We start from the raw sequence: 12344 nt of genomic DNA on the forward strand, positions 1-12344 counted from the left end.
GTCTGGTCTATACAGTACCCTGTCTGGTCTATACAGTACCCTGTCTGAAAAAAAAAAGAGATAGTGGAGCAAGTAAATGTACTTGTGGCCACTCAGAATCTGGACAATTTGGGTTTTTGGAATATACATGGTAGTAGGAGAGAATTTACTTTCACAAGTTGTTCTCTGATGTAGATGCATACACAAACACACCGTGTGACCACATGCATACATGCACTAACGGCTTCATACCAGTCAGTGTTGAATAGTAGATAAAAACCTGGGATACCTCTGAGGAAAAAAGAAGGAAATAATAATTGGACATCAAAAAAGGGAGTTTATCTTCCAGACTCTGGAGGCTTGTTTTTCTCTGATGTTTGAGATGACAAGAGGCCACTTCACAGGAAGCATGTGGACTTCAGGTCCTCACAGTCCAGATGGATACTTTAGCAGAAGATAATCAAAACAGCCAAAGAGACATCATTTCCTAAGGATATAAGTTTAGGAAAACAAATCAATCAATCTATCTATCTATCTATCTATCTATCTATCTATCTATCTATCTTTTTTTTTTCTTTTTCTTTTTTTTTTTTCGAGACAGGGTTTCTCTGTGTAGCCCTGGCTGTCCTTGAACTCACTCTGTAGACCAGGCTGGCCTCTAACTCAGAAATCCACCTGCCTCTGCCTCCCAAGTGCTGGGATTAAAGGCGTGCGCCACCACCGCCCGGCTATATCTATATATTTTAAAAGTATGATCTCAGTAGATAGCCTAGTGTAGTCTCAAATTCAGGATGTTCTTGTCCAGGCTGGTAGTACCATGGCTGGCTTGAAAAAACACATTCTTGATCATTTTTGGAGTCTGTGTGAGCCGGGCGGTGGTGGTGCACGCCTTTAATCCCAGCACTTGGGAGGCAGAGGCAGGCGGATTTCTGAGTTCGAGGCCAGCCTGGTCTACAGAGTGAGTTCCAGGACAGCCAGGGCTATATAGAGAAACCCTGTCTCAAAAAACCAAAAAAAAAAAAAAAAAGAATGGAGTCTGTGTGGCAGACTGAGGCCGTACTGACCTGATGTGCCTGGTGGGAAGCCACCCTCTAAAGAGAGGCAGAGCCAGGTCCTGATCATGGGTGGGCAAGAAGCAGCTGCTCCCCAGCCACTACCTCCAGACACCCAGGCAAGAGGGTTTTCCTAGACCCGCAGTTCAGATTCAACCAGGAGAAATTTGTTCTTAGACTTTGAGGGATGGATTTATCCAAAGCCAGAAAGAAGAGAACAGAAAGCTGCTGGGCATGGTGGGAGGCAGAGGCAGGTGGATCTCTGAGTTCCAGGCCAGTCTGGTCTACAGAGCAAGTTCTAGGACAGCCAGGGCTACACAGAGAAGTCCTGTCTACTAAACAAAATAACCAACTAAACAAGAAAGAGACTAGAAACCTGAGGTCTGGGATCCTGCTGGCCCTGCCACTTGTTGGCGGTGTAGTTTAGGTCTAGTTCTTTATCCTTTTTATGCCTTGGCTTCCTCACCATAAAAATGGAGATGAGATAATTTCCTCATAGGATGATGAAGATTAAAGGGTAGACACCTGCAGCACCTTGAAACAGCACCTGGTGGGTAGTAAGTGCTCAGTCAGTACCCAGAGCTTCTGCTTGGCCCCTTCTGCTTTATAGAACTCTTCTAGTTCTGGTACTGTCCCTGGGAGCCATTACCTTTAAAGGGCAGTCCATACGAGTAAAGTGCTCTATCCACACTGGGTCTGGAACAAGAGATCCTATCTCCAGGCTGTCTCTCTCTGCCTTGTTTGGAGGAGAAGTTTCTGTGTTGTCTCCTGCAAAGTGGTCCCCAGTGCCTGGTAAATATCCCCTGTGACATGCATGTGTGTCTCTGGGCCAAGTAAGGGAAGAGCTCTTTGGATACCTGTCATTTGCTAGCTCCATTCAGCAGCAGCTGGTGTTGCTTTTTGCTAACTAGAAAAGCCAAGAACATCCATTGTCTTCTGGCCACATAGCAAGATGTAGATTCTGTGGTGGGAAGAACTTTCTGGTTGAGCCTGTACACATTACCCAGACTGACTAGCCAGCAGAACTGCCAAGTATAGGCTAAGAGAGTATCAAGTGACTCTGGGTCATGACCCTGGGCATAGGGTGTGGCAGGTATTTGTTTTGTAGTGAGTAGAAGTAGTGAGTGCCACTGTCAGCAAACAGTTTATCTTTGGGTAGTACAGCAGTTCAGAGAGGCCAGATTGAGTGGGGAGAGGCAGGAAGTGGGAACATCGTGTTAGGGTTAACTCAGGGCAACTAAGTATGCAGAATGTAGACATTATAGACTTAAGGCTTCTGTGTTCACTTACTGGGATTGAGTGCTTACAGGTATGAGGTGCTGCACTAGGCACCTGGAGACAGTGTTGAAGAGACAGGTAGCACTCTGTTGTCACTGAATATAGAGGGAAGGGAAGGTGTGAGGCCTGCAGGTCAAAAACAAGAAAATGTCAAGTGATGCTGTGCATGATTGTGTATATGCTGAGGCAGGTGGATCTCTTGAGTTTGAGGCTAGCCTGGTCTACAAAGAGAGTTCTAGGACAGTCAGGGCTACACAGAAAAAATCTGTCTTGAATACCGCCCCCCCCAACAAAACAGAAAAAAGAAAATGTCAAGTGGAAGAGAGACCTGCAGAATGCCATTGGTTTTTGAGCAGGCAGGCCCTATTAACTAACAAATGACAAGGAACATGCCCAGTGACAGTTGAGAAGGCTGAAGATGGTTAGGGAAGCAGTTGTGGGAAGGGCTCTAGGGCAGGAGTCTTTCTGGCAGGGAGGTTTCTCTGGAAGACAATGTATTGTTTAGTAATTTAGTAATTGAGGAAGGGGCTGAAAAAGTGGGTATTATACTCAGGTGGCACCAGAAGAGCTACTTTCAGGCCTGACCATTCCTCAGAGCATCTAGTTTTGGATGCTTTAGGTCATTTAGGCTTGGCGAGGAGCTTAAATGTTTCTGTCTTTTGCTCTAGTGCTGCTGAAGTGGGGCACATAGCCAGCTGCAGGCTCAGGGGATGCCAGCCACCAATGCCAGCAGTCTGTGTAAGTAACTCCCTTTGAATCCACAGGAATCCATCCTCTCCCTCACAGCATTGTGGACAGAGGCTAAGCTGACCCCAGGAAGTGCAGCAGGGAACCAAGCACTCAGTTTCCTCAATTGTGGGTCTGCTCTGGCCAGACACCCACCATCAGCTCCCTTTGGGGAAAGCATGAAGTCACTGTAGGGCCACAAGCCTAGAGGTTGTGGCATGTGGTTGAGAGTTCCACTTCTTACTCACATTGCTTCCATGTGCTGGATCCTCAGGAGATGCTGACAGCTAAGCACTAGCACCATCCAGTCACCAGGCAGGTCTAAATTAAGCACAAAATCATGGGAACTTGAGATTTTCCCAGGCAGCTCTACATTTCTTCGAGCTTCTTGAGTTGGACAGTTCTGGAACTGTCTTCTACAGCCTGCCCCTAGGTGGAGAGGCCAGTCCAGGTGTGTATAGTATGGGCATTTGTCCCTCCTAGCTGTTGCCAGTGTCAGTCACAGCATCTAACAAATAGAGAGACCATGGTCACATTCTTGGAGGAAGTGATGTGGTTCTCCCTGCCTCCCTACCCACTTACAGGGTTTCTCCTTGTAGCCTTGGCTCTCTTGAAGCTCGCCTTGTAGCCTAGACTGGCATTGAAGAATGAGGTTTTGAGGGCTGTCTTTTGTACTTCGAAAAGGCAGAAAACCTCTCTTGGCCCAACAAGGAATATATAGCCTGACAGAACAATCCATTGTCCAGCAGAGAACATCTAGTCTAATCCTGTTGTTAAGAATGATGGTTCTTCACCTTCTTGTACCTGCTGGGCCAGCACAACCTTCAATAGCTTGGTCCCTGTTCTGTGCATCTTATCCTGGCTCTCCATCATGTCACCTGGCATGCCCTTTCACATGATTTTAATAATGCTGCCCATGATTTGGTTATTTGTAAAATAACCAAGCAAGGTGGGGAGACATAGGACAAAAGACTGTGTTCCTTGTTGGCTTGTTTATAGTTTTGTGCAGAGGGCAGGGTGTTTGGATCATCTACTCTAGTGGGAGTCACAGCTCATCTGAGTTCTATCCTTTGGATCAGCAGCAACAGCTCTAGCTAAGTTAATGATTGTGTCTCACTCACTACCTATATAAACTGTGTCCACTGACTGCTCTTCCCAAGGGCTAAACAGGAGCCTGTTAATAAAGAGAAAAGAAAAATACTTCATATATGCTTTTGTTTTGTATTAAGTTATAGACATAAAAATCACAGAAGGCTGAGTGGCACCTGTCAGCTCTCCTGAGCTTGTTGCAGTGTTTGTCAGATCCTTAGGGATACTGTCTGACTCTTTTTGTTGAGGACCTCCTGCCTGCCTGAAGGATGATGCTGAGCCACATGGGGCTTGGTTCTTCTGCTCAGTCAGCTCTCAGTCTCCATACTAACATAAATGGACTGACACTGTCAGGTTCTGTGGAGAAAAATGTAAAACTTGACTTTATATGCCCCATCACCTACCCTCCTAGTCATGTTTGTCTTCCCTCAGGGTTGTTTAAGTTTTTGTTTTTGTTTTTTTGAGACAGGGTTTCTCTGTATAGTCCTGCCTGTCCTGGAACTCACTCTGTAGACCAGGCTGGCCTCGAACTCAGAAATCTGCCTGCCTCTGCCTCCCAAGTGCTGGGATTAAAGGTGTGTGCCACCACCGCCTGCCTAAGGTTTTGAATGTAAAGGTTTTCTGAAGCCCATTTTCTTACCATGGATATAACATTTGGTATTTTTAACCAGCCAGATATTACTGGAATGAAGGTGGCTAGGTTCTGTTAGAGAAGAGGACATTTCTTTATGGCAGAATTCCACTGTTTTTATGTTGTGAGAGGAAAGAGAACTTTCCCTTTTCACTTGTCCCCTCTGTGTGAGCTACAGTTTATGAGGCTTTAAGTTAAAGCTAGCTTGGCTGAGGCAGAGACACAATAGCCCTTTCTCTTCAGACTAAAACGATCACTGTTAAAAAAGAATGTGGCACTGTCCATATTGTTCTGACTGGGCTGTTGTCCTCTGGAGGGCCTGCTTGGCTTTGTCACATGAACTGTGTGGTCTCAGTACCCTCCTCGGAGGGACACCATGGTACTTGTCTCTGAAGAAGACTTAAGTCTTTCCTCTTCTAGACTCCCTATATAGGAGATAGCTAGTTAATTAAGGATCACCAGGTTACACCTTGCTCAGGTTCCTGCTCCTCACATGGTGGTAGGCATTGTGGCTTTTCTTCAGTGTGCCGTCTGCTCCTGGAAGCAGTGTGCTTCTGCTTCTGGATTATGAATAGATTTCCAGGAACTTGTGGTAAAAAGGATATGTGGAACATATTGGCATGATACTGGTGGAAATGTAGGCACATCCACTTCACAGGCTGTCAGCCTCTTTTAGAAAGATGAAGTATGTGTAAAGTCACAGGAAGTTGCCAGGCTCCCATTTTGAGTTTCCATCTGAGGCAAGAATGCCCAGTCAATCTAGTGATTTATTGATTGGGCCTGGATTGCTAGGATCACTGTGGAATGACCTGTGTCTTTAGGTTTGGGGAGGGAGTGTTGACAGACAGGTGTTTTGTCCCTCAAAGTAGATATTGATTCTTGAAAGTAACCACAGAGCTGCTTTGATGTCAGCTAATGGTTGAGGTTCTCCTTACTGTTCTTATTTATTTAATATGTGAGTATTTTGTCTGCATGCATGTATATGTAATATGTATGATGCCCAAAGATGTCAGAAATGGGTATCTGAGCCCCTGGAATTGGAGTTACAGATGGTTGGGGGCCACCTTGTGGTTGCTGGGATCTGAAATCCAGTCCTCTGGAACAGCCAGGATTCTTAACTGCTGAGCCATCCGTCCAGCCCCTGTGTTTGAAAGATTCCTTGCTGGGCTATTCAGACCCATGCAGTTCTAGGTTGGAAGTCATTTCCCTGCTCAGCTGCACAAATCTTTTTTTTTTTTTTTGGTTTGGTTTGGTTTTTCGAGACAGGGTTTCTCTGTGTAGCCCTGGTTGTCCTGGAACTCACTCTGTAGACCAGGATTTCTGAGTTCGAACTCTCGAACTCAGAAATCCGCCTGCCTCTGCCTCCCAAGTGCTGGGATTAAAGGCATGCGCCACCACTGCCCGGCAGCTGCACAAATCTTAAGGACATACTTTTATGGGATTATTTTTGTTTCTAGGGATATCACCCTAGCCTTGGAATTTTTATCCAGGTTTTTCATTTGTCTCTTTTCAGTTCTCACTGTCACTTGAATTCTGACTACATTTTCAAGTATGTTGGACTCTACCTCCCCAGTCTCCCCAGATTTAATGATATAATGGTTACAGTGTTTTCTATCATGTGACTAGCAGGAGAATGGGTGGCTCCCTATTCTCTTCTAACTCTTCTGTTGACTGTGCTGTGCTGCTTTCTTGGAGAGCACTGAGTTCCCTTGATGTCAGCCAGGCATTTGTGCTGAGAGTCTAGTATGGCTGAGCCGGACTTTTATTTGAGGCCCCGCTGGGGCTCAGGGAGTTCTTTACCCTTTGCTGTTGTTAACGTGCCACTCTGTGTTTTCAGGTGTTGCTTATAACAACATGCCTTTCTGCAGAGTACAGGTACTTTCATGCAGCTGAGCAGTCCAGGGCAAGGTAGATCTAGGGATTCACATGTGATAGCTTGGCTAGTGCCCTGCTTTCCTTAAAGAATACTGGCATTTGTTTCAGTCTCTAAAATTTGCTTTCCTTTGATTTGACACAATTCACTAAAACAAAGAAGTGCTTTTTGTGAATTTCCTAGAAGTTGACTGAGTATTTAAAAACCAAAAACCAAAACCAAAACAAACAAACAACAGCAACAACAACAACAATGACCCCAGCCTCCTTGCATTCTCCTATGTCTTGCTTCTGTCTTCAGTAGCCTCTGGTCCTGGCCTTGTGATGGATTCCAGAAGTTTAGTAACCTTCTTGGTTTCTTACTAAGTAAATCCCTATTCCCAGGTCTCCAGATAGTCTTTGATTGGTTCCAACTCTGTTCCTGTCCTTCTGTCCAGTTTGCAAAAAAGACAGAGATATTCTTTCTAAGAAAGACAGTGGGAGGTGATTATTTCACATGTAAAGCTTACATATTTCAGTTCCAGGCTAGAAAGTATTCAGCAATCAAGTAGCTAGCACACATAATTTGGGGGGCTAAAGGAGGAGAATTGTGAGTTTGAGGCCAACTTAGGCTATACAAGGGTGCCTGTTTTGTAGAAAAGGGGGGTATATCTACCCTTTCATTACTCAAGGTTGTGTTGGAGGCTTCAAAACTCCCATGTCATGCACTGGTTTTTTTTTTTTCCCTTTTTGTTTTCCCTCCCCTAATAGTTTTAATCTTACTATGTAGCCCAAGCTGGTCTCAATCTTCCTTCCTGAGCTTCTTTAGTAGCTGCAGTGTAGACAGCCATGTCTGTTCCTCCTCCCCATCTGTTTGTTTATTTTAAAAATAATTTATTTTGTTTTATGTGCATAGGTGTGAGGGTGTCAGATCCCCTGGAACTGAAGTTACAGACAGTTGTGAACTGCCATGTGGATACCAGAAACCGAACCTGGGTCCCTTGGAAAAACAGCCAGTGCTTTTAGCTACGGAGCCATCTCTCCAGCTCCTTATTTTTTCTTCTTATTGAGTGAAAGTTAGAATCCAGGGCCTCATGAGTCAGGTAATCTGCTACTGTACTGCTCACAGCAGTTCTCCAGACCAGCTGTTGAGCTCAACTTTTCTATTGGATGGAGTTTTAACCATGTGTTGTGGTTATAATAGTAGTCATTTTCAGAAACTTTTACTCATTTAAAGATTATTTTATTATTATTATTTATTATTATTATTATTTTATTTTATTTATTTATTTTTTTTTTTTGAGACAGGGCCTGTCCTTGAGGAAGTTACTCTATAGACCAGGCTGGCCTCTAATTCAGAGATCTGCCTGTCTCTTGCCTCCTGAGTGCTGCCTGGCTGTAAAGATTATTTTTATTTTATTTGTATTAGTGCTTTGCCTGCATATATGCTTGGTCCCCTGAATTGTCATGTAGGTTCTGGGAATTGAACCTATAGGCCGGGCATATTTGCTGGTTCGCAAATCACGTGACACATCCCAAAGTTCTGGGCATTAGGTGAATCTGAAATGACTTAACAATTTTGACACATCTGTGGTTAAGCTGAAATGCTCACTGGATATCAGAGGTATCTTTTTTTCTTTTATGAGGCCCATCCCATCACTGCCTGCAGTAAATTATAAGTAGTGGAAAACCTAATTAAGCCAGATGTACAGTCACTCTGAAAAAGGTTTTATCTCTGTTTTCTGACAGGTTTTGGGGATTCATGAGAGCTGAACAGATGGGTAGAGAGGCAGAACATACCCGCCATCAGATGAAGTCAGTGCTGGCCTCAGGCACAGACAGGCTCCTCAGCATATCTGAGTGAGCAGAGAAGGCATCTGAAGCTTCATGAATTCTCTCCTTTACCTCTGTGGCTGTAGGTGATGAATGACCACTGTATTCTTTGTGTCTTCTTTTTGTTTATTTTTGATGCACCCATTGCCTGCTTGACTGAGTCTTGAAGAAAGAAACTAGGAATGTCTGATGATTCTCCGACAGAAACACCACAGCAATCCAGGGAGAGGAAGGTTTGCTTTAGATGCCAAGTTCTGGGCTGCCTAAAGATCTATAAGGAGGGTCTCAGCCTGTTACAGTAGGTAGCCAACTTTCAAGACTCTGCCCCTCATGTTTTATATCTCTAGTGGGAAGAAACTACCTTTACTGTTACAAGGAATTAAACCATAAGGACTGAGCAACTGGAGCAGGACTGGCTAGAGCCCTTGCTTTCTCTCTTGTCTTCAGTTGTCTTGAGAATCTTCTAGGTTTTGGATTCTTTATCTCACAGATGAGGATTGTGGCCTGAGGACAGGAATACTATTTATTTCTAAGTGTAATATCATTTATTCAAGTGTTTATTTCATTTTGGGCACAGTGTTGGATGCTGGGTATTCACTGTGAATGGGACAGATGGTGATCACCATGCATACTGGAGACGTGAGATGTGGACCTTGTTCTAGCTCTTGTTCATCTGAAGAAAGAAAGGAGATGGGTGCACTTGGAGCCTGTGATTATTTAGCTCTGGGTCTCTGCTTTTCTTCTCAGATGAGGGGTGAGGCTTGCCTCTGGTCACATGCTGGAAGCTCCTGAGAGCTGGGGTAGATGGGGAATGGGAGGTAGTAGTGTAGGTTGTTAGCTTTTCTCTAGAAGAGCAGTCAGTACTTCACTAATTCATGCTCAGGAAGAGTCACAGAGAAATGGCACGTTAGGAGAATTTTCTAGACAGTTAGGGGCTCATGAGCCAAAGCTCAATTTTAAAGTCATGGGATAGGCACTTACAGGCACTTTAGATTTAAGGTATTCTTGAAATGAGACTTTGTTGCCTCCACATATAAAACTCTGAAGACTGTACATCTTCAGTGCTGAGGTATAAGTTGGTATGCATGTGGCCCAGATTTCAGTACCCAGCAGCACCAAAGGTTAAAATACACTTATCAGGACATCCTCCCCAATACTCCAGTTTTCTTACATTCAGCTTTTTTTTTTTTAATAATATCTATCCTTTATCCAGCAACTCCCAACCTCAATGTCATCCTTCATTTTAATTTTTTTTTATTTTTATTTTTTTAAAGATTTATTTATTATATATGAATACACTGTAGCTGTCTTCAGACCCACCAGAAGAGGGCATCAGATCTCATTACAGATGGTTGTAAGCCACCATGTGGTTGCTGGGATTTGAACTCAGGACCTCTAGAAGTACAGTCAGTGCTCTTAACCACTCTCCAGCCTCCTACATTCAGCTTTTGGTTGGCATTGAAGATATAGCCTGCAAGGTAGCCACTCTGGCAAAAGCCTTAGGAGATAGAACAATGATCATGGTGTTTGCTTAAGATTTAAACATGGGTTTTAAGTTTTCTTGTTTAGCATGTGGCATTTCTGACCTGATCTTAATTTTGAAATCAGGATGGATGTTTTTCTACTCATGAACTGGTTATGTTCTCATACACAGCTTGTGTTGGGCTCTCTCATCCTCACCAGTGCTTCTGATCAAAGCAATGTGTTCTTTTTCTCTCTAGGGCATGGCTGCCAGCTTCTGGGACCTGAGGCTTTGGAGGAGGAAATGACTGTGGAGGGCCTTTTTGTTCCATTGGCGTTTCTGACACGGAAACTTCCTAGGGTGCAGGCTTAGGGGACAGGAAAGTTTCTCTTCAAGGGGTTCACATTTGTAACAAAGAAGATAAAAATGACAACTTCATCTATCAGACGGCAGATGAAAAACATTGTGAACAATTACTCGGAAGCTGAAATCAAAGTCCGGGAAGCCACCTCCAATGACCCGTGGGGCCCTTCCAGCTCTCTGATGACTGAGATTGCTGACCTGACCTACAATGTGGTCGCCTTCTCGGAGATCATGAGCATGGTTTGGAAGCGGCTTAATGACCATGGCAAGAACTGGCGGCATGTATACAAGGCGCTGACACTGTTGGACTACCTTATCAAGACTGGTTCTGAGCGGGTGGCCCAGCAGTGCCGTGAGAACATCTTTGCCATACAGACTTTGAAAGACTTCCAATACATTGACCGTGATGGCAAAGACCAGGGTATTAATGTGCGAGAGAAGTCAAAGCAACTGGTTGCTCTCCTTAAGGATGAGGAGCGGCTGAAGGTTGAGAGGGTTCAGGCTCTCAAAACCAAAGAGCGCATGGCTCAGGTGGCCACTGGCGTGGGCAGCAACCAGATCACCTTTGGCCGTGGCTCCAGCCAGCCCAACCTTTCTACCAGCTACTCAGAGCAGGAGTATGGCAAGGCTGGGGGCTCACCAGCATCCTACCACGGCTGTGAGTAAACAAAGTACCTCACCTTTACTCAAGCACTGAGTGGCAGGTGCTGGGGTTTTAGACCTGAGAACCTTAGTTCTCAGCTTCTGGTGACCCAGGTGACAGCTTCCTTGATCTGGATTGAATTAGTTACAAAGGAGCTTTTGGTCCCCTGGCTGCTGTTCTCTGGGTCTTCTGGGGATTCAGTCAAGGCTATGTCCATGCTTCTTAAGTTCTTGGGGGAATGTGGGCTCCAAGGCCAGTCTCACCAGATTTTTTTTGTCCAAGAATGTCTGTCAGCAGAGGGATTGTCCTGCTGTCCAAACCTACAGGGACTCAAATAACTAGCAGCCAGGAGGAAACAACCCTTGCACTTGATCATTTATTTCTGAATCTTGCATTCCACGTCTTTCTACCGACTGAATTGCAGGTCTCTGTAATGGCTCAGTGCTTACTATTAACCAGAGAGACAAGATTGGATGTCTCTGTTTCACCTAGAAAGGAACACTCTGTAGGTTAGTAGCAAGACTTCCTCCTCACATATGCAAAAAAGTCTCAAGGATTTGTTTTGGTTGTATGACTGGATCTGTGCTGTGCAGGGCTGATCTATGTTCTGATTGTGTGTTGGATCACTTTGGGTCTTTGTTCTGTAATTTAGAAAAGGTCTCAAGGAGAGGAAGTGGTGTTTGGGCCTTGTAGAAGCTGGTTTCTGATCCTGCTGGCCTCCTGGGTACTGACATGAAGTTATCCAAGGCACATTAGTTCATCCTCTATTTCTTTAGGGCTGGGCAGCCACTAAGGACCCTGGACTCAGAAAGGTGCCTCTGGTGCCCCTTGGATGCATACACTTTATCTTCTGGTAGCAGAAATGGGCTTCTAAGCCCATTCCTTTGGAACAGCACATTATGTCAGCATAACAGAAACCTTTTTTTCTTTCTTTCTTTCTGAAAGTGGATCTCCCTGTGTAGCCAGGGTGGCTGCAAACTTGCTATCTTCCTTATGCAACCTCTAGGGTGCTGGATTATGAGTGTGTGCTATCTGCATGACCAGCATGGCAGAACACTTTTCCTTCTTAATTTACTGCACACAAGCATTTCTCACTTTTGTATAATAGGCTTCAGTCTGACTTTCTTTGTACCACCAGTTTTAATTTTGAGGAAAGTATTATGTAAGAGATTTGCATATCAAAGTCAGACTTCCTGCCTCTAGGAATTCTAAGTTATTATTAGAGTTGGAGCAGGTTAACGTTCTCTTGTTGTATTTCTGGCAATCGTAATTTTCGAGTTTGAATTGCTTTCCTTATGTGATGATGATGACTTGTGAGATAACTTATACCCAAAGGTAGCCTTAGGTCTCTTGTCCCTGCATTAAGGATTAAGTTGTACACCAAAATAAGCAAATTAATTAAACAATTAATTGAAAAATAAGATTGGCCTATCAGGA

The 12344-nt window shown here is 44.4% G+C and overlaps 1 protein-coding gene across 7 annotated transcripts in view; it reads left to right on the forward strand.

Annotated features, from left to right (window-relative positions):
- The window catches only part of Epn2 (epsin 2), a 63827-nt gene that overhangs the window by 23827 nt on the left and 27656 nt on the right, over positions 1-12344 (forward strand). For 3 of the 7 annotated variants that reach the window (XM_028776558.1, XM_028776552.1, XM_028776556.1), the window contains exons 2-3: positions 2978-3047; positions 10161-10922. The exons of 1 other annotated variant lie outside the window; for it this stretch is intronic. In XM_028776558.1, the coding sequence (XP_028632391.1) occupies positions 10328-10922 (595 nt within the window). In that variant the 5' untranslated portion in view covers positions 2978-3047; positions 10161-10327. Of the gene's footprint in view, positions 1-2977; positions 3048-8413; positions 8522-10160; positions 10923-12344 lie in introns of those variants that run through there. 3 more of the 7 variants (XM_028776553.1, XM_028776555.1, XM_028776554.1) reach the window with 2 other exon arrangements.

This window comes from Grammomys surdaster, unplaced genomic scaffold, assembly GCF_004785775.1.
Source record: "Grammomys surdaster isolate TR1022 unplaced genomic scaffold, NIH_TR_1.0 270, whole genome shotgun sequence".
NCBI lineage: Eukaryota > Metazoa > Chordata > Mammalia > Rodentia > Muridae > Grammomys > Grammomys surdaster.